At 38.5% G+C, this 23527-nt stretch overlaps 1 protein-coding gene across 2 annotated transcripts in view; it reads left to right on the forward strand.

The window, feature by feature from the left end:
- Positions 1 to 237: 237 nt before the first annotated feature.
- The window catches only part of LOC102310064 (glutamate receptor ionotropic, delta-1), a 92194-nt gene continuing 68904 nt past the window's right edge, over positions 238 to 23527 (forward strand). Inside the window, exons 1-2 of one of the 2 annotated variants that reach the window (XM_042225867.1) lie at positions 238 to 552; positions 13438 to 13643. In XM_042225867.1, coding sequence (XP_042081801.1) covers positions 279 to 552; positions 13438 to 13643 — 480 coding nt within the window. In that variant the 5' untranslated portion in view covers positions 238 to 278. The remainder of the gene's footprint in view (positions 553 to 13437; positions 13644 to 23527) is intronic. The other variant, XM_005934497.2, reaches the window with a different exon arrangement.

A 23527-nucleotide genomic window follows, 5' to 3' on the forward strand; every position in this document is an offset into this window, starting at 1 on the left:
TCATTTCTCAACTAAGGGTCAGAAATAATCTTAAGTAGGATATAGCATCTTATTATTTTTTTTAAGACCAAGTGGAAAAAAATATGTTATTTTAAAATTAAATCCATGTCGGAATTGATTATGTTTTCATATCTTATTCCTTTTCTTCTTCTAATCTAATTTTCCCAATAAAATGTTTCTCAGTGCTTTGCCCTTAATTTCTTCCTGTGTTCTTTCTTTGCGTATTCACAAAGTCTGTTTTGTTTTGTTTTTTTGTCTTCTGTCCAGCATGCGAGCTGATGAACCAAGGGATCCTCGCGCTGGTTACATCTACAGGCTGTGCAGCTGCAAGTGCCCTGCAGTCTCTGACAGATGCAATGCACATCCCCCACCTCTTCATTCAAAGAAATGGGGATGGCGCACCCCGTACTGCCTGTCAGCTCAACCCGAGCCCAGACGGAGAGAGCTACACACTGGCTGCACGGCCACCTGTTCGAATCAGCGACGTCCTGCTCACTCTTGTATCTGAACTGCACTGGCAGAAGTTCATCATCTTTTACGAGAGCGACTACGGTGAGTTGGGAAAAACGAGAGCACCTTAACAACAAATATATCTCATAAACATGACATTTGTATGTAAGATGGTTTCACTGCTTTCATTTAAATGTAAATATCCTATAACTATCTTCTGAGATGAAGATCAGGCTGCTGCTGCAGTAAAGCCGTATTAACGCTGAGAATTCATGTGCCTAAAAGAATAGACCAAGTGAGAAGTAAGCTGAAGGAACATCATCACTCCCACACAATCACATACTGTACTTCCCGCTGTTAAAAAATAAATCAAAAGTTCAGGAGGGAAAAAAAAATAACGACATCTCACTGCTGCATTCAGTTTTAGCAGTATTGTCATGAAGAAACAAGTATGAGCTTAATTGGCTCATTTGTGGTGCAGTCATCTGTGAGGATGTGTCCCAACAGTACTTTATATATTCTCAAATGTTCTTCATTTCTGTTTAATTATTTTCACTATGAGTTCCCTGTGAACCAGACCTTTTGTGACCCACATTTGGGCAATTCACTGTGGATCAAGGAGTGATTGGCAAGGCAGTGGAAGGGTAGGAGAATGAAGTGGGCATATAAAGCCTTTTGCTGCATTGCCATTCATCAGATGAGACTTTGTCTCTGCTGGCTAATCTTTTTAGTTCTGGGAAGAGTGGAGTCCAGAAGGCAGTATAAATCTGTTTTATTTTTCCAGTACTGAAAACAACTGAGCTAAAGTTGATATAGTGTATAGTAAAGCAAGCCATCAGAATACCGGGGCCCCAGGCAAGTTCCCAACTGTAACTTGGTCACTTTAGCAGAGTCCTCCATGTGTTTGACATGTTGGCTTACATTTACAAAGCTCTGTCCTTGGATTTCTTTCTGTCATTGCTACTCTTTGCAGAAATGCACTCTCAGCATTGAGTTGGATCAATGAAAGTCAACTACAGAAGGAAACCTGTCTGTGCTTCATTTTGACAAGCTGCCTTGCTTTTCTTTCTGACTAGCTGTCTATCTGACTAACTAGCTCTCTATATGTCTGTCTCATGGGGTCAGCATGTGTCTGACCATCTGTTTTGCTATAGATCTTTCTTTGTCACTGGCTCACTGCCTATCTGTGGTAACCAGTTCTAACTGTCCTTTTTATAATGAGCTTGACTGCCTGCCATGTGTTTTGTTAGCTATATAGAGTGGATAGCTTAAAATCTCTGACTAACTGTCTGTCTTTCTATCCAGCAAAGCCATTGTTTGTGTGTCTCAATTCCAATCATCATACTTTAATAGATTCATGTGCAGTTTGGGAAATGTTAAGGCTTTATTTTGTCCTTGTTCACAACACATATCTTAGTCAGCATAATGTACTATAAATTTAGTTAGAGGTAACCTAAATCGGCATTCAAATAATTATTGTCATTAAAAGGAAAGAGACAATGGTTAGAAAAGTAGTGCCACATATCATGCTGGCTTTTCTGTTGATAAGCAAACAAAAGTAAACAGAAAGAAAAATCCCAATCAGATTCTTACTTGCCTGTGGTTTTCTTTGAAACAAATTCTCCTAAGTACAGTTTGTTTGGGTTTATTTGGGGTTTTTTGTTCTTTGCAACTAAGTTGTTCTAAACACCCTGGAAAACTTTCCATAGTCCTTTTGTGGATTCAGGCTGTCTCAGTTGCTTCTGTCTCTACATGTAATCTAGGACTGACTCAGTGATGTTCATATCAGGGCTCTTTGGAGGCCATGCCATCTGTTGCAGGACACTGTCCATCCAGTCACTAAAGATAGGTTTTTAGCACTGGCTGGTTACTTGGTCTCTTTCTCCTGCTGCAGAAAAACATTTAGGACCAGTCAGACACGTCACACATGGTGTTGTGTGGTGGATAAAAATCAGAGCATTCAAAATAACTCAGAATTTTGCACATTGCGGTATGCATATCACATGAAGAAGACTTGGTTCATCAAGAAGCTGTTCTAACAAAGTAGCCTTTTTTAAGTCTGCTAAATTAGACACTACAAAGTCAGCACCACTGACATGTGTGCTTGTGTTACACTATTTAGCTCTGAACTCATTTAATTAAGGAATGTAGCGGCTAATTAGGATCCTCATCACAGAACAGTCCAAATACCTGTGGTGTCTGCTTTAAAGCAGTGCAATAGTGACTGACACAACTGTCTGCAAAGAAAAGTGCTGTCTGTTAATCTGTCTAGGCTTTCAGTGAATGTCGAGCTCTTACATATGTTGATTTGAGTTACATTTCTGTGGGAATTCTGGGATACTTTTTTTGCACTGGTACCAATAGAATAATAAATTAAAGAAGATATTTTTTATGAAATTAAGAAGCCAGAAAACGTATAAAATTATCAAAATATTGACATATAAAACAAGAACTACTGACAGTGGATGCTGAGAGGTTGGTTTTCATAGGTATATTTTAGCCAATATCAAAGTTTAGCCCTTTCAGCTAAACTTGTTGATTAGGACTTTTTCCATTTCTAAAGTTAATAAGACACTGTGACACTATTATGCCCTTAGGATGTGTTATGAGTATTTACAGCTACATCGAGTCAACATCTATGTATTTTCTTAAGCTGCAATGTGCTTTTGTCCAGTACATCTTTTAATTAAAGTGACGTACAGATATATGTGTACATATATGTATGTACTAGCGATTTTAACATTAATATTGTTAATATTGTTAAAACCGCCCACCCCCCATGCACAGGGTGATCTACGCTAAGTTGCTAATGGAGATTTACCGCATTATTGCGGTTATGGCATTAACATCATTTATATACATATACAATATATATATATATATATATACATATATATATATATATACATATATACATATATATATATACATATATTACTACACATTATGTATACAATTGTGGTCTGAAAAAAAGGTTAAATAGACTTGAACATCAACTATTCTACAAACTTTTTAATAATATTGCTTCGTGTCCATATTCAGTCATGTTCATATGTTTATTTGGCTGATTTACTCAGTACCTTATCCCAATCAAAAAGCAGTCAGTGTGAAATGTGCAATGTAGTGATAGTTGAATTTGCTTAACTAATCATAATCTGGGCAAACAGTGAAAAGTAAAAAGCTAAAACGTTTAATTAGACGTCACCGGTCCACTGCATTTACTTGATTCAGCCAGTGGACTAAAATGCTCATGATAAATACTGATTTATGTTTAGGTTTGAAAATGTTTCACTTTCTGAAAGACTCTCTGTAGGCAGAAAAGTCAGACACTTTCTCTGAACTTTGACTGAGTTATCAAATGATTTTTATTATTAAATGATATAGAAAAGGTTAGTAAAGGCATAAACCTGGAGTTGAACTATAAGGTGACAGATGGTTGTTAGTGCTGTTAGTAAAGGAACTACATTTCATCTTATTTATTTATTTATTTATTTTTGCCTCTTATACCGGGCTGTATTACATAACACTTTCGTTTCATGACAGCAGTGTGAAATTCTGTCAGATCAGTGATGGAACTGCAAAAATGAAATATAGAAACTCCTCACAGCACAGGAGCTCAGATCACATTATCAGTGTTGGCCTTCTCCTCTTTTTAACATGGGAATATATTATATATATATATATATATATATAATATATATATATAATATAGTCTTATCTCTTATAATATATAATTATAATATATATAGACTGATGCTATACATAGAGTCTACTACTATGATGGTTATCATTATGTATGCCTTGCCTGCTAGCATCTTGCACCCTGCTGTTATGTGCTGGATTGTCTCTGGGGCATCTTTACACAGCCTGCACCTGGGGTCTTGCCTGGTGTGATAGACCCCAGCCTCTATGGATCTTGTACTCAGAGCTTGTTCCTGTGCTGCCATGATTAGTGCCTCCATGCTGTCTTTCAGTCCAGCTTTGTCCAGCCACTGGTAGGATTTCTGGGTATCAGCCACCTGAATTGTGAGACTAACACCTTACTCTACATTAGAAGTGTACGGGGTGAGATTTGTGCTTTATTACAGCTTAAACAAGTGGCTTCCCTGACCTCAGGGGTAAAATATATAGCTCAGTGTAATGAAGCGTGTCAGGGGAGCCAATTCATTCCAGTCTCCACCAATGCATCAGTTGCATAAAAAGCACATTATGTAAACAACTTCTACAGCTTCACCTCTTCTGGTTACATTTGTCATTGTACATTTTCTACATATAATTTGATTCTCAGTTCTGAGAGACCATATTCCATAATTTCTTTCACAAATAACAGAGATAACCTGCTTATACTTCTATAGCTCTAAGAGAAGCTGGACAACACTGTTTTAAAACTGTGAAACATCCTTGTGGTTTTGGCTTTCGTGCCGTCAGATAAATAGAAGAAAGCAAAATTATATGATAATCCTATAACAGCTTATTGCTACCCAACAGATCCTTTCAGCTTTGCTCTTGTTGTTTTTCTTCTTTTCCTTCTTTCTTTAGTCTAATTTTTGTGTTTTTCATTCAGGAGCAGTTTTTATATCTTATGCTGTTTTGTTTCTTTCAGCCTGCCCTACTTTTGCTGATTTAAGTCATGCTCTCTGACAATACTGAAGGGTATCTGATACTTCAGCTTTTTTTCTTTTCTTTTTTTTTGTGAGAAGGGCCAAACAGATCCAGTTCATGTAAAGGCCATGAAAATTAATCTCTTGCACTGAAAAACAAACTTTTTGATAGCAAAGCGAGACTTTGCCATCAAGGACTGTGCAGCCTTTTGTGCGTTCTTTTCAAACCGACTACATTCAAAATGAAACTTTCATACAAAGATGACTGCCCCTGCTGACTTTTTATATATTAATTTAACTAAAGTTATGTGTCTCAGTAGTCTAGTGGTTCACACATTCACGTAACAAGCAAAAGCTTCCCAGTTTAAAACTAGGAAGCAATACAAGTCCCTTTGGGGTTATTTAGAGCATCCCACGTAAAACATGGGGTGCTAACTGCTGTGGTGTCCTCTTGTGAATAAAGGAGCAGCTGAAGGTAGCTTTCTTTTTCACTAAATTTGCAGTTATGGGTTGAATTTTTGCCCTGACTTTAAATTTTCCATTGTAAACATACCTGTTTATTTTTAGACACCATTAAGCAGAAAGCAAAAAACTGAATAAGTCAATCATGCTATGCTTAGGTGATAATCTAGCTTAACATGCCTACCTACCACACACCTGCTCAATAAGCTACTTAAAAGATGTGATTACTAAATGGTAGCTTTTTACTGCTCAAACACAAATTGGATTAATATTGTGTGAGAGTGTGTGTCTGTGTGTGTGTGAGAGAGAGAAAGCTGACTTACACTTGCATTACAAGTATTAAGAGGACAGTCATTAACAGCAAATATTCAAGACTTTAGCCACCAGGACTTCATGGTATAGATGTGCAGACTATGACATCATCATCAGGTTTGCGGATTTTATATCTGCCACACCTTTGACAAAATGGCCATGAACATAAAATAAAGATCATGGTTGTTCCATTATTTTACGTTTAGTGACCACTTTTAATGAGAGAAAGAGTAGCAATAGATTGCATTTCTTTTTTGCCCCTCTCACACACTGCACACCCTTTATCTTGGTAACAAATCATGAGAATAACACTGTGAGTGTGCATACGTCACAGGTTCTGCCACTTGTGCAACAGAGTAGATCCACAGAGTAGTGTGAGAAAGGGGAAAACCTCACACTTGTGGCACAGTACTGACAACAGTTTAGCCAAGAAGTCAATGCATTTGTTCTTTTAAAAAGAAAATCACTAAATCTAACAGCAAGATCACTAATTTGGCAAAGCCGAGGTGAACGGAGGTGAGCCTGCACTTGGTCAGGAATGCTTCTTTAGAGGGACACTCAAGCTGAAATTACATTTCTAAGAATCTAAAAATTGAATATCTAAATCTCAAAATTCAATCCAATCCAACTAATGAATATCTGTCTAGCTGAATTTTCTGGTCCTGCTCTAGCACTACCATGAATAAGGACTTAAAAATGAGGGAAAGGAGAACTACCTCATTTGTGATGCCGTCATTTTTGGCTTAAAGTCAAATGTCTTCACTTTATTTGACTGTAGTTTTGTAACAATCATGGCATATATGATTTCCAGAGTTACTGAAGGTTTAGGCACATTATTGTAATAGCACTACAAGGTTTAAATTTGTGGATTTGAGTGAAACATTTCAGCATTTGTACTCATATTCATGTCTTTCTTGTGATGAGTTGTAAAATAAAAAGGTTCCAAAAGGCCAGAAAATGCCACAAAATTACTCTGCTTAAGCCTTTCATGGGGGGAAAGAGATTTTTCTAAACCTTAAGTATCATTTTAAAGGTTTGTGATGTGTTATGTGTATGCCTCTGTGTATGCCATTTAGGGTGTGTTTTACACAATAGCTACTCATAACTGAGTGTATCCTAAAAGAAGCCAAGTATTGATTCTGTGGGGGTGGAAGGACAGTGGGAAGACTATCTGCAAATAAAAGCTTCTTAGAAATTATCTTGTCCTTTTATTATAACAAGAAGAGCATAATAGACAACTGAGTCAAGATTATAGGAAATCTAAAAGAAGGGTTGATTTTTCAGGATGCTCCTTGGCAGGTCTGTCAGAGTTACCTGCACTTAGTAATGACTGTGGAGCAGCTACATCTGTCTCTGTCCTCCCTGTGGTGACCATATCGCTGTTAAAGAAGGAGCGAATTAGCCTGGTATTAGGTGTAAGATTGATTAGGCTGCTTTTGGTCCCAAGTAGGGGGTGGTTCCTATGTAAAACATGCATTTATAACACAGAGAGAGTCTGGACATAGACAAACACAAAGGGTATTTCCCGTGGAGTTTTTAGCAAGCCTGCAGCACATCATAGGAAACGTATGGAAGACTTCTACGTCATGTCCTTTTTAAATGCATGTCTTATTGTGTTGCCTGATTTCATCTCTATTAATACTACATTTACACCACAAGGTCTTTAACACTGCCAGCTAACATAACAGCTAATTTCACAGGGAGTAAAAGTACATATGACCTCCATTTATTGGCTCTAATAAGAGTAGAGAGTGATTTAAAAAATAAATTAAAGTGGAAAAGTAATAGAAGATAATACAGAGAATATTTAAATAATAATAGACAATAGAGTGTATACGCGCTTACTGGTCATTTCATAAGGTATAGCTGCTCAGCTTCTCATTAATACAAAGAAGTCAATCACTTCGCAGCAACTCCGTTGAGACGTGTAGACATGTTAAACATCAGTAGGGGAAGAAAGAAAGAGATACTCTGAACATGTCGTGGTTGTTAGTGTCAGGCAGGGTGGTCGGAGTATGTCAGAAACTGTTAATTTAATTTAATTGGATATTCCCACAAGGCAATCTCTAGAGTTTGCTGAGAATGGTCCAAAAAGAGAGAATAACCAGTGATCAGCAGTTCTATAGATGTAAATACCTTTCTGATGGCAGAGGTCAGAGGAGCATGGCAGACTGGGGGAAGGTGATTGGAAGGCAACAATAAATCAAATAAACACTTGTTACAACCAAAGTATGCAGAAGAGCATCTCTGAACACACAACATGTCAACAGATGGACTGCAGCAGGAGATGAACACATCAGATGTCCTTCGTGTCTGCAACAAAACTAAAACTGGGGCTACAGTTTGTACAAGCTCCAAAACTGGACAAAAGACGATTGGAGAAATGTTGCCTGGCCTTATGTGTCTCAATTTCTGTGGTAACATTTTAATAGTAGAGCCAGAATTTGGCATGCATAGATAGATAGAGTATTAAGAGTATTTCCAGTACCTCGTTGAATCTATGACATGAAGAATTAAGGCAGTTCTGAAGGCAAAAGACAGTCCAGTCCAACACTAGCATGGTGTAACTACAGAGGTGTCCAGTGACAGTACATAGCAGTAAAGGAATACTTTTACATGTTTAAAGCTCCCAAAGTACCAATAATAAAAAACAGAAGAAAAACATAGGGAGCAGAAAATGTAAAAACATTATTTGTGGTTATTTCTCAGTTATTCGCATAAATAGCAGCTGCTGATTTCTAATTGACATCAACTAAAGAAATCATACATGGTCAGACATTAATATTTTCCTTAAAAATATGCTTTATTTTCCCAGTTATTAATTGATAATCATCATTTGTTTAGCCAGTAAGTTAAAGTTCGGGATAATAATAAGTTGGGCCTCTGACAAAAAAAACAAAAACTAATTTAATCCTTGTATATTGTGCAAATACTGATTTTTCACTTTTTATTTATCAAGCCTTGCTATTCTGTGTTATTATTCCAGTTGTTGCATTTTGATCTTTCTCCATTCTAAGTACACAAAGCTGTATAATCCCAAAAGCAAAATGCATGTAGGGTGATTGATTGTATCACTCTTAGACACATGTGATGGTGATGTAAGCCAGAAATGCACTCACTGTTCAGTATTTGAGTCCATTCACAGAGTCCGGGCTGAGGTAATAATCATTCCAAGGCTGTAAGTCCATTTCAGTCTTCCCCCTCCACTTCCTATTTAGACCAGACTCTTCATATTAGAACTGTATTAATGATTGTGCTTCCATTCCTTTTTTTTTTTTTACTGTCAAAACAAAGTGATGCAACATGTTCTTACTCATACAAAGAATGACAGCAAACAGGGATTTTCAGAAAGTGCACAATAAAAGGGCAAATATATCAGAACCAAACATTAAATAAGCTTAAGAGTAAATATCAAATTAAAACAGAAAATACAAAAACAGATTTATATGAAAGATTTGCATCACAAATCCATAGAGATTCAGCAGGTATGTTTAGTCTGCAGCCCAGTTCATTAAATTGTGTAGGATTGTTTTTATTATTATAGTTTCCAAGATGTCCCATTAATAATTGTACTGATCATGTACTGATCACTGTCTTCTTACAGCAACAAACAAACCTTTCAATGCACATGCTTATGTTATTCAGAGAAAATAAGACTAAATGTTGTTTTTTAAAGGAATCTATGCCCTTTTTTCAGAACTTGCTTAGATTTAACTGCTATCAGACGCAGTGCACAGTGGTAAGTGGGTGGTATGGTGGTGCAAAAGGTTGCACTGTTGCCTTAGTTCAAACCTTCTGGCCACCTCAGACCTTCCTCCCACAGTCCAAAGTCATCCATATTACAGTAGGTTAACTGATGATTTTAAACTGGCTGTAGGTGTGAATGGGAAAGTGAATATCTGCCTGTTTCTCTATTTTAGCCCTATGATAGACCCATCTATCCCATCGAGGGTGTATCCCGCTTCTTACCCATTATCAGCTGGGATGAGCTCCAGCCCCTCCACAACCTTGAATTGGATAAAGGGATGGATGGGCAGTGCTTCAGAATGAAACCATGATTAACAGATTTACTGCTGTATAGATATGGCAGTAAATCTGGATATCATAGAAAATATATCTTTTCAGTCAGAGAATGAATAAAGACAAATTCAGCTTAAAGCACTTAAATATAGACCCAGGAAGAAGAATGTGAAGAGAATGTCCCATTCTCTCTCTCTCCCTTTCTGCCTCGCTCCCTTTCTCTCTGTGTAGCTGTAATTGCTGTGCATAACACTCAGTGTCTGAAACATTACAAATTTGCAAAAAAAAAATCTGTATTGCATATAATTAACTGACGTTATTGTTGCAAGAATAACACTGATTACTTAAACAGACTCATCTCAATTTTGAGTAAACATAAGCTGGTAGCATAGCCATTTCTCAAGCTTTTCCGCTTGAATTGGAGCGCAGCTTGACGGCTCAGTAAAAACCTCTGAGCCCTTTGATCATGATGTGCTCATTTCAGCATTGCTTCAATCCAAAAGGGAGTCCCGCTTTAGTTTCAATGTAAGTTAGAGCTGAAATGAATGTTAGAGCATTTTCATGGGGTCTTTCTTAGTCTCTCTCAATCTATCTTTTCCAACCGCTCTAAAAAAAGATTCATACCATTATTAAAAAAGATATGTGAGGGCCAGACAGAAAACAAGAGTAGTAAGTTTCCAGAGTAAAAATGGGGGAGGAGGGGGGTGGGGGGGTGGAGTGGAGACTGATAAAGGGAGTCTGTGCAAGGGTCAAGTTTTGATATCTAAAACTTTCAGTTGCAGATTTGTGTTCAGAAATTACGCTTGGGTAAACATGTCCAAAAATCAGACCTTTAATTCCACGTTAATCCTCTTTTCTGCTGCCCTATCCATGGCTGACACGGTTTCCCCGTGGAAACATTTGCTATGGGTTTGAATGTTGACTTTGAAGTCCAATTTTTCTATCAGTTCATAGAATAGTTATCGCATGGTAGCTTTCCCTTTGCTCTTCGTGGGATTATCAACCTTTTTTTTGTTTTTTTTAATTTTTGTTTTGTTACAGCATGTTACAAGTTTTCAGACAACAGTTTATCTTCCTGTTATGGAGTGTTGACCAGTTCCTCCAGATCTTTTGTGGTATTGATGAAATCTGCATTGCGTTATTATGGCGTTTGTTGATTAAAGATCTGCAGAATTCCTCATTCATAAATATAAAAAATACATTTTTGTTCAGACTCTCTTTTAGATCTTGAAACTGGATTATGATACAAAATATTCCCCACATCTCAGAAATTTCAAGTCAGTAGAGTTGACAAAGCTCTTGGAATGACTAATAAAAAGCATCCATAATAATTTGTCTCCTTATCGAGTCACTTCAGTTTAGAGAAATTCTACCCATTTATACTCTCTTTGTAGCATATTTCAGTTAGAGGCCTCTGTTAGAGATCTGATCGCTTTTGCGAGTAGATACATTTAAGCGGGGGCTTAGCATCAAAGTATTACTATTCATTTTAAATAAATATAGGTAATCTTACAGCACAAATACTATCATTAGCCTGTATTTTGGTTCATTTTCCCAAACAATGTAGTGATGATAAATGTGACGCCACTTATGAAACATCTTCTAACAGTAAAACAATAACAATATATACTGTCTGTCTAAAACACAGTACATGGAATAATAACGAGTGGTGGTGGCTAATTAGGGGTTAAAATATGACTATCTGCCCTCCTCTTTCTCTTGGTCTCACACTGTAATTATACCACTACACAAAACAAAATATATGTTTAACTGCATATGACAAGATCCTTGTTGGATGAAATGTGTAATTTACAGCCTTCCTGTGTCAGTTTGACAGTTTTCAGATGCAAACCTGTCCAGCAAACGTAGATATTGGTGCACAATGGTGGTCGATTACGAATATGTTTTGGTCTTGTCAGCAATATCAGAGGTGCAGGTTCTCATAAAATTGAGGAACTCACTGATAGAATAATAGCAATCATTCCCAGGTGATCGTGGCTCAAGAGTTGGGTAATCGGAAGATTGCCGGTTCGAACCCCGGCTCAGACAGTCTCGGTCGTTGTGTCCTTGGGCAAGACTCTTCACCTGGTGATGGCCAGAGGGGCCAATGGCGCGATATGGCAGCCTCGCCTCTGTCAGTCTGCCCCAGGGCAGCTGTGGCTGCAACTGTAGCTTGCCTTCACCAGTGTGTGAATGTGAGAGTGAATGAATAGTGGCATTGTAAAGCGCTTTGAGGGGTCCTGAAAAGCGCTATATAAATCCAATCCATTATTATTATTATTATTACCTGGAATTATCCATAATTGCTGATTGTCTCATCAGCAACACATGCAGTGAATGCAAAGTTAAAGTCAGTGTTAGTCAGTTACTGCAGCTGGGTATTGCATATAGAGATATCTAATTACTTCATGTAGCCAAATGAATTGTAAGGGTCGAGTTGTGAAACCATGATTAGGTTTGTATGCAAAGAAAATGGGACAAAAAAAAGAAAGTGTGCGGTTGCAAGTGAAAGAGTTTTCAAAGAATGCTTCTCTGTAAGTTTAGGGATGCCTCAAAATGATGAATGATTTAATTTCCTCTTTTGTTCTGCCCTTTGAACATTCTGAGGAGAATCCACGAGCAACAGTGATTATTTATGTTAACCCTCAAAATAGACTTCACTGCAGCAATTTTAGGAAAAAAAAACTTTCCATCTAATTCTTATGATTTGTCTCATTTGGTACATATTTTGCCTCAAGATATAGACTAAGAAACAGGGTCGATATACTAAGATGTTGCATCTGTGCTCAGGATAGATTTTCTTTTTTGTTTTTTGGGGGTTTTTTTGGGGGGGGGTGTTGGCCTAATTTCTGATTTTGGCCCTCAGTAGCAAAAATATAAACAAAAATGGGTACAATGGGTTCTGTGAATTTCTTCAGCCTCATTTACATTTGTGCATATGCCCCTGTATTTTGTCCATTCTGAGTACTAAAGCACTAGAGCACTCGATGACTCATCAAACCTTCACTGATGCAACAGTAGGAACCTAATCATGCACGCACACAGACACACACTGGACACAGAAAGAGGTCTGGCCTCAGCGATTTCGCCCAACCTCTCTTTAACAATGCAGCATGACTTGGCACATGCTGGGCAGCTGCTCCCCCCTGTGACTGCTGGGATTGGTGTGCTTATTGTGAACTCACTGCTGCACATCACCTCTGATTTGTATGTGCAATGCAGGCATTTTAAAGTGCTTTCCTTTATAGCGAACATAGACACACACAAAGATCTCTGGGGACCGCAACACCTGCCTGCAGTTTCATATCCTGTAAACCCCACGAAACAGACAGACAGGAGTGCTTGTTGTGTTTTGTCACGCTTTAGATCAGGAGCAAAGAAAGAAACCTGCCTTTAAGCCTTTTGGAATGAAGCCTGAGAATATACTCTGTGTGTGCAGAGGTTGAAAGTGCAGCTTGTGATTAAATGTTCCTCGAATATAGCACCACATAAGACAGCAACTCTCTAAGTGCTTTTTCTTTTTCTCTTTTTGTTTGTGTTTTTGCATTTTCACCCATATCATATTTTCATACCATCTTTTGTCTACCATCAGATATCCGAGGTTTGCAAACCTTTATGGACCAGGCGTCTCGGCTGGGTCTAGATGTTTCCTTGCAGAGGGTGGACCGGAACGTTAGTCGGGTATTTACTGACCTCTTCAACACGATGCGCACTGAGGAACTCAACCGGTACCGGGACACTTTACGGAGGGCCGTGTTGCTCATGAGCCCTCGAGGTGCACAGGTGTTCGTCCACCAGGTAGGCTGTGTTATTGACTCTTGTTTTGTTTTGTTTTTCAATAATGGATGCAACAACAAAGTGTTGTAGTCAAACACCAAGAGGAAAAACAAATGCTGCATAGAGATAATGATCCATAAAAAGAAAAGCATTTCCTGACACCCTTAATCTGAAGCAAATGAAAAAAAGTACACTAGTAGTGAGGGAAATAATTAATTGAGCCCCTGCTGAATTTTAAGTTTGTGCACTTAGAAAGGAAAAAAACAATCTCTAATTTTTATAGGTGTTTTATTTTAATGAAGGTAGACAGAATATCACCCAAAAATCAAAAAAAAGCACATTAATAAAACTACAAAAATTGATTTGGAATTTGATCCCATACCCAGCCAGAATTCTGGCTCCCACAGAGTGGACATGACATTATATTGACAATACAGATACTCCTGATTTCATCTTGTTATAAATATGAAGCATGCCTAAAGTATACATCGCATCCATTCCATCCGCTCCACCACCATGGGCATGACCAAAGAGCTCTAATACGGGGAAGATTGTAGACCTGCACAAGGCTGGAATAGGCTACAAGATCATCAGCAAGAATCTTGGTGAGAAGGTGACGGTTGACAAAGAACACCATCTCCACAGTCAAGCACAGAGGTGCAAGCATTATGCTTTGGCTTGTTTTTCTGCTAAGGCAACATAATTACTTTACCACATTGAGCAGCCAATAGATGAGCCCTTGAACTAAAAAATCATGGACAAGAACCCCTTTTTCCTCAAAATCCATGCATCCTGGATGGGTCTTTCAACATGGCAATGACCCAAAACATACCACCAAGGCAATAAAGTGGATAAACAAGACTGGCTATAGAAGAAGCGCATTGAGGTTATGGAATTTCCAGACCTCAGTCCTACAGAAGATCTGTGGAGGCAGCTGAAACTTTGAGTTGCCAATCAAGAGCCAAGAAATTTAAAGGATTTAGAGAGTTTCTGTAAGAAGTTGTAGGCCAAAATCAACACTTAGATGTGTTGACCAACTACAAGAAACGTCTTACTGTTGTACTTGGCAACACGGATTTCTCCATCAAGTACCCTTGTTGGAAAGTACAATAGTACTTGTCAAGCAAAACATGACTTGGTAGGCCAAATATAGATGATTGTGACTGTTGGTATTCCATTGAAAGATGGTCTCTAGGACTTTAAAAGCCACTCAAGAAAACATAGAATGCTGTAAATAATTACACAATATAACCAGCATTTCTACAATAAAACAATAATAAACAATAATTTGTTCCTTAATGCTGAAAAGATCAACAGTTCAGATAAAATAAGCTGTGTGTATCCACAGAGGATTCTCTCTCAACTCATTCTGGGTCATAGTATCCCAATTTGGAAGCTCTTAGTAACACCACCGCTATTTGCTCCTTCTACATCATATTTGCTTATTAGAGATGGATGCGTAAAACAGAAGGCAATATATCTAACTCTGTTTTAGCAGACATCTTTTCTGCCTTTAATCTCACCTCAGTAAGTCCAAAGTTCATTAGTTAATTAGCTGGCCATTCCTCAAAACAGTTTTAAAAACATAAACTGCTGCATGAAAATAAACAAGTTTTCCTGCGTTCTCTCTGTTAAAGGGTGTCTGAAGTGAAAGGTGTCCTTTAATTATTTGTTGGGAGTTTTGTCAAAGCGTGTTGAAAGATTATGTAATGTACTGCATAAGCATGTTTGAAGAATGGGCTTGTGTGGCACTGGAATTGCTGGACACAGTGAAGAAATATGGCAAAATAAAACTGAGTTGAATGGCTTATTCTGGCCAGCAAAGGCATCGAGGTCTGACACTCAATCTTCTGCTCTTCTGGCAAGGACAGATACACGCTGATAAAGATTTTTCCAGAAGATTTCAAACAGACTTGAAAAGGTTTGACCTCAAAGGGTACAAAAGGAAAAGGGACATTAAAATATGGTTGCAGATAAAGAAATTATGCCAGTTACACAATAGAAAAATCTTTTTGTTTGAGTTTATCTTACCTGTAGCATCCATCTGTCTGGTAAATACAAGATTAAAGAAGGTAATGGTTTATTAAGTCCATTATATTTGCTTAGTGGAAATTTCCTTTAATGATATTTGACGTGAACATAAGACAAGTTATAGTATTACTATAGTCCACAAAACTAATCCATGGAAAGTAATTACTTAGGCATTGCAGAGATTTAATACTAATAGATTGGGCGGTAGTGATAACTATTTTCAGCTGAGCCTTTATTTATTCTTGTTTTCGGAACACTATGGAAGGCGCTATTTTCACTTGATACGAATGTTTCATATTGTGAAAGATTTAAATGTTAAACTATTAAATGCTACGGTTGAGCTGTGGGAAATGAAAACAGGCCATGCTGATGTAGTGATTGGCTTTACAAAAGCAAAACCTAAAATTAGTCCATATTTGTCTTTTATTGCCATTGTAGCTTAGTGCATTTTCAGCGTGCTGGATGATAGGGAAGACATGTTATGATACTTGTGTTTGTAATGTAATTGTGTACATATACTTCGTGTGTCGTCAAAGGTTTTACCCTGACAGGACTTTATTTCACCTCTGTTTATCCTCAATCCTCTGCGCTCATTTATTTAATCTGTCTATCTATTGTGAGCAAATACCATAGGAAAAAGCCTTAACCTCCTGTAAGTCAAAACCCTCACTTGCATTCTGATTAGCTTATTGTCAATGCTCTACAATTAATCTAAAAGTGAAGCACTTACAGACAAATGAATTAGCGCACAGGCCGTGAATACACAGAGGCTTTCAAGTTTCATTAATGACACACTGCTTCGATCTTTTCCTTTGCTGCAGTGAATTCGGTTTTAGTATACAGGTACACAGGCTGGTGCATAAGTTGTTTATTCACAAAAAGATTTAATCTAGAGAACTATATCCCTTATCATTCCTTATGCAATTAGCATAAGGCATCTGTCAGGCATCTTGGGGACTAAGAAATAAGCGCAGCTTTGCAATTGGCACACCCTCCAAATGCTCCTGTGAATATGTTAATGTAAGTGTTGGAGATATGTACATTTATCAAAGCTTCATTAATACCTTTGTAATGGCTGTCAGTGTGTCCACACCTCACCAAAGATGCTGGGGCAGAAAATTCAAATAGGCAAATATCTCAGTGGAAAATATGATGCCTTGAGGAGTTTAGTACTCATGAGATGACATCAATTTGTAGGCACCAGTGTGATGTAAATGTTAACAAATGTGTTTAATAGCTAACTGAAATTGATGATATTAGTTGTCCCAATGATATGTGAAAGGTGTGACAGAATGTGTTATGGTAGCCTTGAAGGACACGCTGAATAACCACTAAGAGATGTAAAACATGCATAAGATTCCCATCCCCCTCCCTCCATACACAGAAAAATACTGAGAACCAAGTTGACTGCAAAGAGAAGAAGAAAAAAAACAGAGAAAAAATTACTTAAGAGAAGCCACAAAGAACTACAAAGAGATGCAAACTAACTTGAGTGAAATCTATTACAACACAAAGATGCATGGCAACCACAGCGAGACTAAAAAGGGTCTGTAAAAAGACCCAAGTGGACTAGCAAGAGACACAAAGGGACTACAGAAAAAACCTAGGAGGACTACAAAGAAGTGCACAATTTCCCCAAAGATTGGAAAAAGGACAACAAAGGATCCCAGACAAGTACAAAGAGGCACCAAGAGTCACAATACTGTACAAAGATTCAGAACAGATGCAAGTGATGGTAGAGATGCATAAAGGCTGGGGCCCAAACATAACATGACTTCAGTATTAACAACCCTCTTAACCTGACAACTTAAACATGAATATTTACAGCCTTTAAGGTCTTTTGCTTTTCCAGCAGAATGACTGTCCATATTCCAAAAGAATTCCCCCTCTCGATTTACTATAGTACACGAACTGAATCTCTATCTTTCTTTCTTCGTCAGCTTCTCAATAAGGCAGAGAAAGTCTGATGTGCCATTGCAGTTTTAAAAATCCAACTTTTAAATCCGAGGACCGCAGCTACAGGGACATTTATGGAGGGCTATGGATGACTTTGGTCCTTTAAAGTTGTATAAAAACCATTTGCAACGAATGAGGGAGTGATCTTCGATAACACTCTAAGTTTTAATAAACAAATAAATGCTGTTCTTAAAGCTAGCTTTTTTCAACTTAGGGTACTTGGAAGGGTGACGCTCTTTCTCTGCTTAAGTGATATTGAAAAGGTTATTCATGCATTTATTTCATCTCAACTTCACTATGGTAACAGGCTCTGTTCAGGTCTCACTCTGTCAGTGCTTGGCTGAATGAAGCGCAGCTGCTAACCAGCACATGCAAACAAGACTCCTCCATGTTGGCTTTCTTACATTGGCCCCCAGTCAGATTTCAAATTTATTTTAAGAATTTATTTTTTGTTTTGAAGTCTTTGACATTTCTACACCTCTCTGATCTTTTATCACTGCTCACTCCCCCTTGAGATCTGTTGAACAAATGCTGCTGGCTGTCACAAGGTCAGATTAAACCACAAAGTTGATTGGGTCTTTTCAGTAGCTGCTTCTAAATTGTAGAGCTAGCCACCTCTCCACATCAGGATGTCCCCAACATTTGACACTTTTAAAAGCCACAATTAATTTTATTCTTTTATCCTTCAAACCAGGAGGCCAAGTATATTTTCCTGGCACTGTAAATAGATTTGACCTGACATTTTGCTTTCCATGTCAGCTCTTTTAAAGATTTTTATTATGTTATTAAGGTTAAGCCTTATTCAGAACATGATAATTTGCAGTGGCTAAGATTATGATGATAATATTTTTCAACTTAAGGCTGTCACTTTGACACCCTTTCCAAACCTGCAAGCATAGTGCCTTGCCTTTTGCCCCCTTCTTTTTTTCTTTAAATATTCTTATGCTTTAAGTCCCATATTCTCATCAGTCCATCGTCTACAAGGCCAGGTGTGGGTGAACTGAGCACATGAAAAAAGGGCACCTCTGTTCTACTGACAGTTTGTCAAAGGACTATTACCACTGTAGACCCCATATTCCTAACTTTACCTTCAGGTTCTTCCACCTTGTGTGCATTACCGAGACTCACCGAAGTCTCACATTTTGTTTTGATGATTCTCTATCTATCACATTCAATCACAAGTCTGTCTTCTCCTGTCCACTCCCAGGGCACAGTCATTCTGGTATTATAAACAGACTGCATGACATTGACACTGTCTGTGGTATTATGGTGAGATTCTGGGCACTTCTCCTCTCTCATTTAGACAGTTGCCATCTAGTCTCTTGTTCACATTGGCCATGAGAGGATGTAGCGTCTTCTGTCTGTTTCATTTGTGCCTCTTTTCTGACACCTGACTGCTCTCTGTTCCCTTCATGATAGAAGGATTTCACTGGAGTCACACAAGCCTTTTAGAGAGCCATAAAGTGGAATTTTAAGCTTTCAGCTGTCCCATTTCTTCGTCCTTGGGTTGTATTAGTGAGCATTTGCTAAATCACTTACTTAAAATGATGCACATTTAGGTTAAAAAAAAAATCTTGACACATTTTATGAGTTACCAAAGTCACTCACCAATTAATTGTCAGTGGAGCAGCCCCAGGCTATATTTCTTGAAGACACTCAAATTAGATTTTTGGCTCTAGGCTGTGGCCCTGTGAGATAATCATTCATTTTCACCAATGGTGATTTAAATGCTTTAAGCAACTCAAATACCTTTGCTAAATGCGAATTCTGAAAATGAATAATGTGTCCTAATGGTAAGCTCAATATGTGTAACTATATAGTTTAATCCAAGTAAATGCACTATTGCTCAAAAGTTTTGGGTCACCCCGAAAATATAATGTTTTAGTTCATTTGGCTGAAGGACCAATGAGCTATGGATGTCACAGCAAACCGTCCATTATCCCTCTGTCTGTTAACAGTTCACAAGATTCACTGCTCTTCCTACAGTATTGGTCAAGATCACCTAGCAGGTCTAAAATGATGGGTCGAGGTCACATTTGCACTCAGCTTTAACATCCCTCTGGGTTCTTGGCTAGCTTTGAGGTTGCATGCTGTCTGTGCAGATGCTTTCCAAGTACTGATGTTGTCTTAGCAGTTTTATACAATTGTTCCTCTCTTGGATGCAGTCAGCAACTCAGTATTGCACACTCAAAACCTGTAGAACACACCACCCTTTTTCTTCCTTAGGAACAAAAACTTAAATCTGTTTCCTGAAAGTTGATTGTAGCATGCATGTGCAGGAAGACAGAAGCATATTTCTTTCTATCTATAATTGGGAGATAACTAAAGATACTTTGTAATCAAAGTAACAATATAACTGTAACTGTAATGTAAAAACTCAGAAGCACGTAAAAACTCCAAAACACGTACAAAACACAACAGAAGTGCTCCAGGATGCTAGGGCACAGTGTTGAGCTTTTGTTACCTAGTGGCTACACAAGCCAGCAAGTACCAACGACCGGATTTGGTGTGTGGTAGTAACAGGTAAATGAACATTTTTTAAAATTATTTGAATATATATCAGTGCTTGTGTATAAATACACAAACAATACACATATGCTTTCAATTGTGTAATTTAAGTGATCTAGGTAGTTCAGTTTTGAAGTTCAGTTAATGCTAGAAATGTGTTTTGGAGTTTGTACATGCTTTGGAATTTGTACGTGCTTTGTCTCTAGGGGCCACCGTATATCTACACCGTATATATATAAACATATATAACTAAAACCACGTTGTTGTTTTTTTACATTAGTAATTCCTTTTGTGCATAATTTTATATTGTTGTTAATAATAAATTAATTAAAGCAACAAAACAACCTGAAGAGTCGGTTGGGAGCTGAAAGAGCCGGCTCTTTTTAGTGAGTCGAGCCGAAAGAACTGGTTCTCTATAAAGAGCCGGAAATCCCATCACTAGTGTAAAAATAACTCAGTAACATTAGCAAGTGGTGGAGGCCAGCAGGTGGTTGAGGGAAAGGGGAGGCACCTCAGGAGGAGAGACCCGAGGCGACCGCCAGTCCGAGGTCTTGTCCAAATTCATGGGCTGCATCCTCCTGAGGACGCATTTGTAGACCGACTACGTCACAGCGACGCGCCGAAGGCTGTACTAATTCGTAGACTCCTCCGAATGCAGCCGACAAATGCGTCCTCCCTTTCCCCGAAGTTGAAGGATGTGTCGGGTGTGTCCTTCGTGGCCCACCATATCCCAGAATTCATAGCGCAGCCCAGCCAAACTCCAGTTTCCGACAATGGCGGCCGCTACTATGTTTTAAAATTACTCTTATTAATCTTTCTGAGTCACAAAATATTTGCAAAAGTGCTTCGACGTTTTCGGAGACATCTGTTATCCACCAGCTTGATAGCTAGCCGAGAGCTCGAGGGTCACTGAAGCCGCCGAGAACGGCACAATTCCCGGCACATCATTTTCAGATCACCGCGGACTTTCGCTACTCAGGTTTAACGTAATATATGAGTCACTTAGATAACCTAAAAATGTTATTGTTGGTCTTTTTTCAGTGTTTTATTTGTTCGTTTGTAAATCGGTTTGGCTGAGATTAAAGTTATTAGATTAGATTAGATTAGATTAGATTAGATTAGATTAGATAAAATAAAACTTTATTAATCCCCTGGGTGGGTTCCTCCTTGGTTTTCACACAGCTGAATAAACGTCAAACAGAAAACTAATTAAACAGAAGTGTGAGATGGTCGAGAATTTACGCTATTTTAGATAGCAAGGAGCAGACGGCCGAGTTTATTAAAATCCACCGAGACAGCGGCACACTAAATCAGAAGGCTAGACCGTCCAATTTCACAGCCGTTTAGTTCCGGCCTACCCGAACTTCTGAGGACCAGGCCCACGTAGACTGCGAAGGCCGGGTCCTCAGGAGGATGCAGCCCATGAATTTGGACATGACCTCTGTGTCTTTATGCTGCAGCTGTCTCTTCTTCTGTCATCCCCCCCCCACCCCCTTGCTACTTTAATCATGAAACTGATCAATGATCAGCTGATTGTTTATCGCCCACTTTACGGCAGAAAGAGGAAACCAGCGGATGTGCGCTAAACAACAGCAGCACGTTTAAGCTTGATCAGCTGTTTGAATTTATTTAATATTAATTTCTAGTATCAGCTGATGGCTGTAAAACCTGCTGGTCATGATGTCGGTTTGGATATGTGGTGAGAGGGAAACATGAAGATGAAACCAGGAGATGTCCTTACTGAATCATCAGAGCTGAATAGGTGAAAGAGAAAGAGGTTTACCTTTTAGGTGACATGAATAAGTTGAAGGGAAGTTATGAACTGTTTCTGAGAGACAAATAATACCAGGATCCATTTTTTTATGTAGCTGACAGCTGGTAACTGTGCATGGACAGATCTAGCAAAGTTTTGCCAGGGGGGCCAGGTAGGGCGTTAACAGGGAGAGGGGGGCACAAAGAAATACTGTTCTTTCATATTCTCATTTAAAATATCTAGCTTTTAACAAACAATTGTCTGAATCTCACAACAAACAATAGGATAGATTGATACATATATGCCAACAAGACAGTAAACATCACTGTCACAACAGCGTTTGTTTTCATTCAAAGGCTTTATGGTTTTTCCTATAATGGTGGGCCGGTCTCTAGTCAAAATGCCTGAGCCGATTTTTTGTCCCAGTCCAGCCCTGTATGCAGCTCATCTGCAGTCTGGAGTTACCTACATCTTCCTACTCGGAAGGCTGAATTTACGAGTTCTGAGCACAATCGAAAGCACCACGACTGCAGTTTTCGCGTTGGATGTAAAAAGCGCACGTGACGCTGTGACGTAGGCTAGAATCATGGCATGGCTCATGGCATAATTTGCAGACGATAATGGTTGTAGCCGCTGCGATGCTTTTGACCAAAACAGGCGCAGCTTGATGACATCATCAACATGCGCTATTGCGATAGAATGGTATAGTCAAGATCTCTATCGTTGGCCAAATTTATATCGTTTCTATCGTATATTGTTTATATCGCCCACCTCTAGTATCCAGTTAGGGAAGCAACACATTAACAAGAGAATTCTGAGTAAAACCAAAGTTACTTTCCCTAGTAACTAGTTACTTTGAAAGTAATGAGTAACTTGAAGTAACTGAGTTACTTTTGATAGAAGTAACTAGTAATGTAACTAAGTTACTAATATAAAGTAACTTGCCCAACACTGGTAATGCATTACTGTGAAATGCATTACCAGTGTTGGGTGTAATGCATTACTGTGAAATGCATTACACCCAACACTACCCATTTTGTTGGAGGATTGGGTGACTGTGCTAGCCACACCACACCATTATAGGCAGAATATCAGCTGACTGTTTTTTTTTCTAAATAGTTTTTGCATAGCTTGAAGCTGTACATTATAAGTCAATGTTCTGTTGTGGGAGGACACAGGACCGCGACATTCACAGGGTACGGCATGGGGCTAAAAAATGGAGTGACACTTTCCCCAGTCCAGTGTCCTCTTTATCCTATAGAAACATGTCACACATCACTCCCTCGCCCAGCCATGCTTGCAAGATGACATCAAGCACTCAAGACATTGTTTCAGATATTTCACATCTCATAAATGTTCTTCTTTTTGACACAAACATCTTAAAATTGTGTATAATATTTACCCATCTCTCTTTCTCTGCTCAATATTTTGCTTTTATTGGCCAGTGTCAGATATAGCCTTTTCTTTGCAACCTTAGAAGGCCAAGTTGAGACTGGAGTTTGACGGTTACCAATTGAAAAATACTGCCAGTTGAGGACCTCTGGGTCTGTTTTCTTAAACTCCATTCTTTGATGTTTTTGTCCTCATGCTCAGTTATATACCAAGGCCTCTCACTTTTACTTTTGGTTGGAGCCCGTGTGTGTGTTTTTATGAAGAG

This window comes from Haplochromis burtoni, unplaced genomic scaffold (genome assembly GCF_018398535.1).
Source record: "Haplochromis burtoni strain Fernald_Lab_line unplaced genomic scaffold, NCSU_Asbu1 Contig_186, whole genome shotgun sequence".
Taxonomy (NCBI): Eukaryota; Metazoa; Chordata; class Actinopteri; order Cichliformes; family Cichlidae; genus Haplochromis; species Haplochromis burtoni.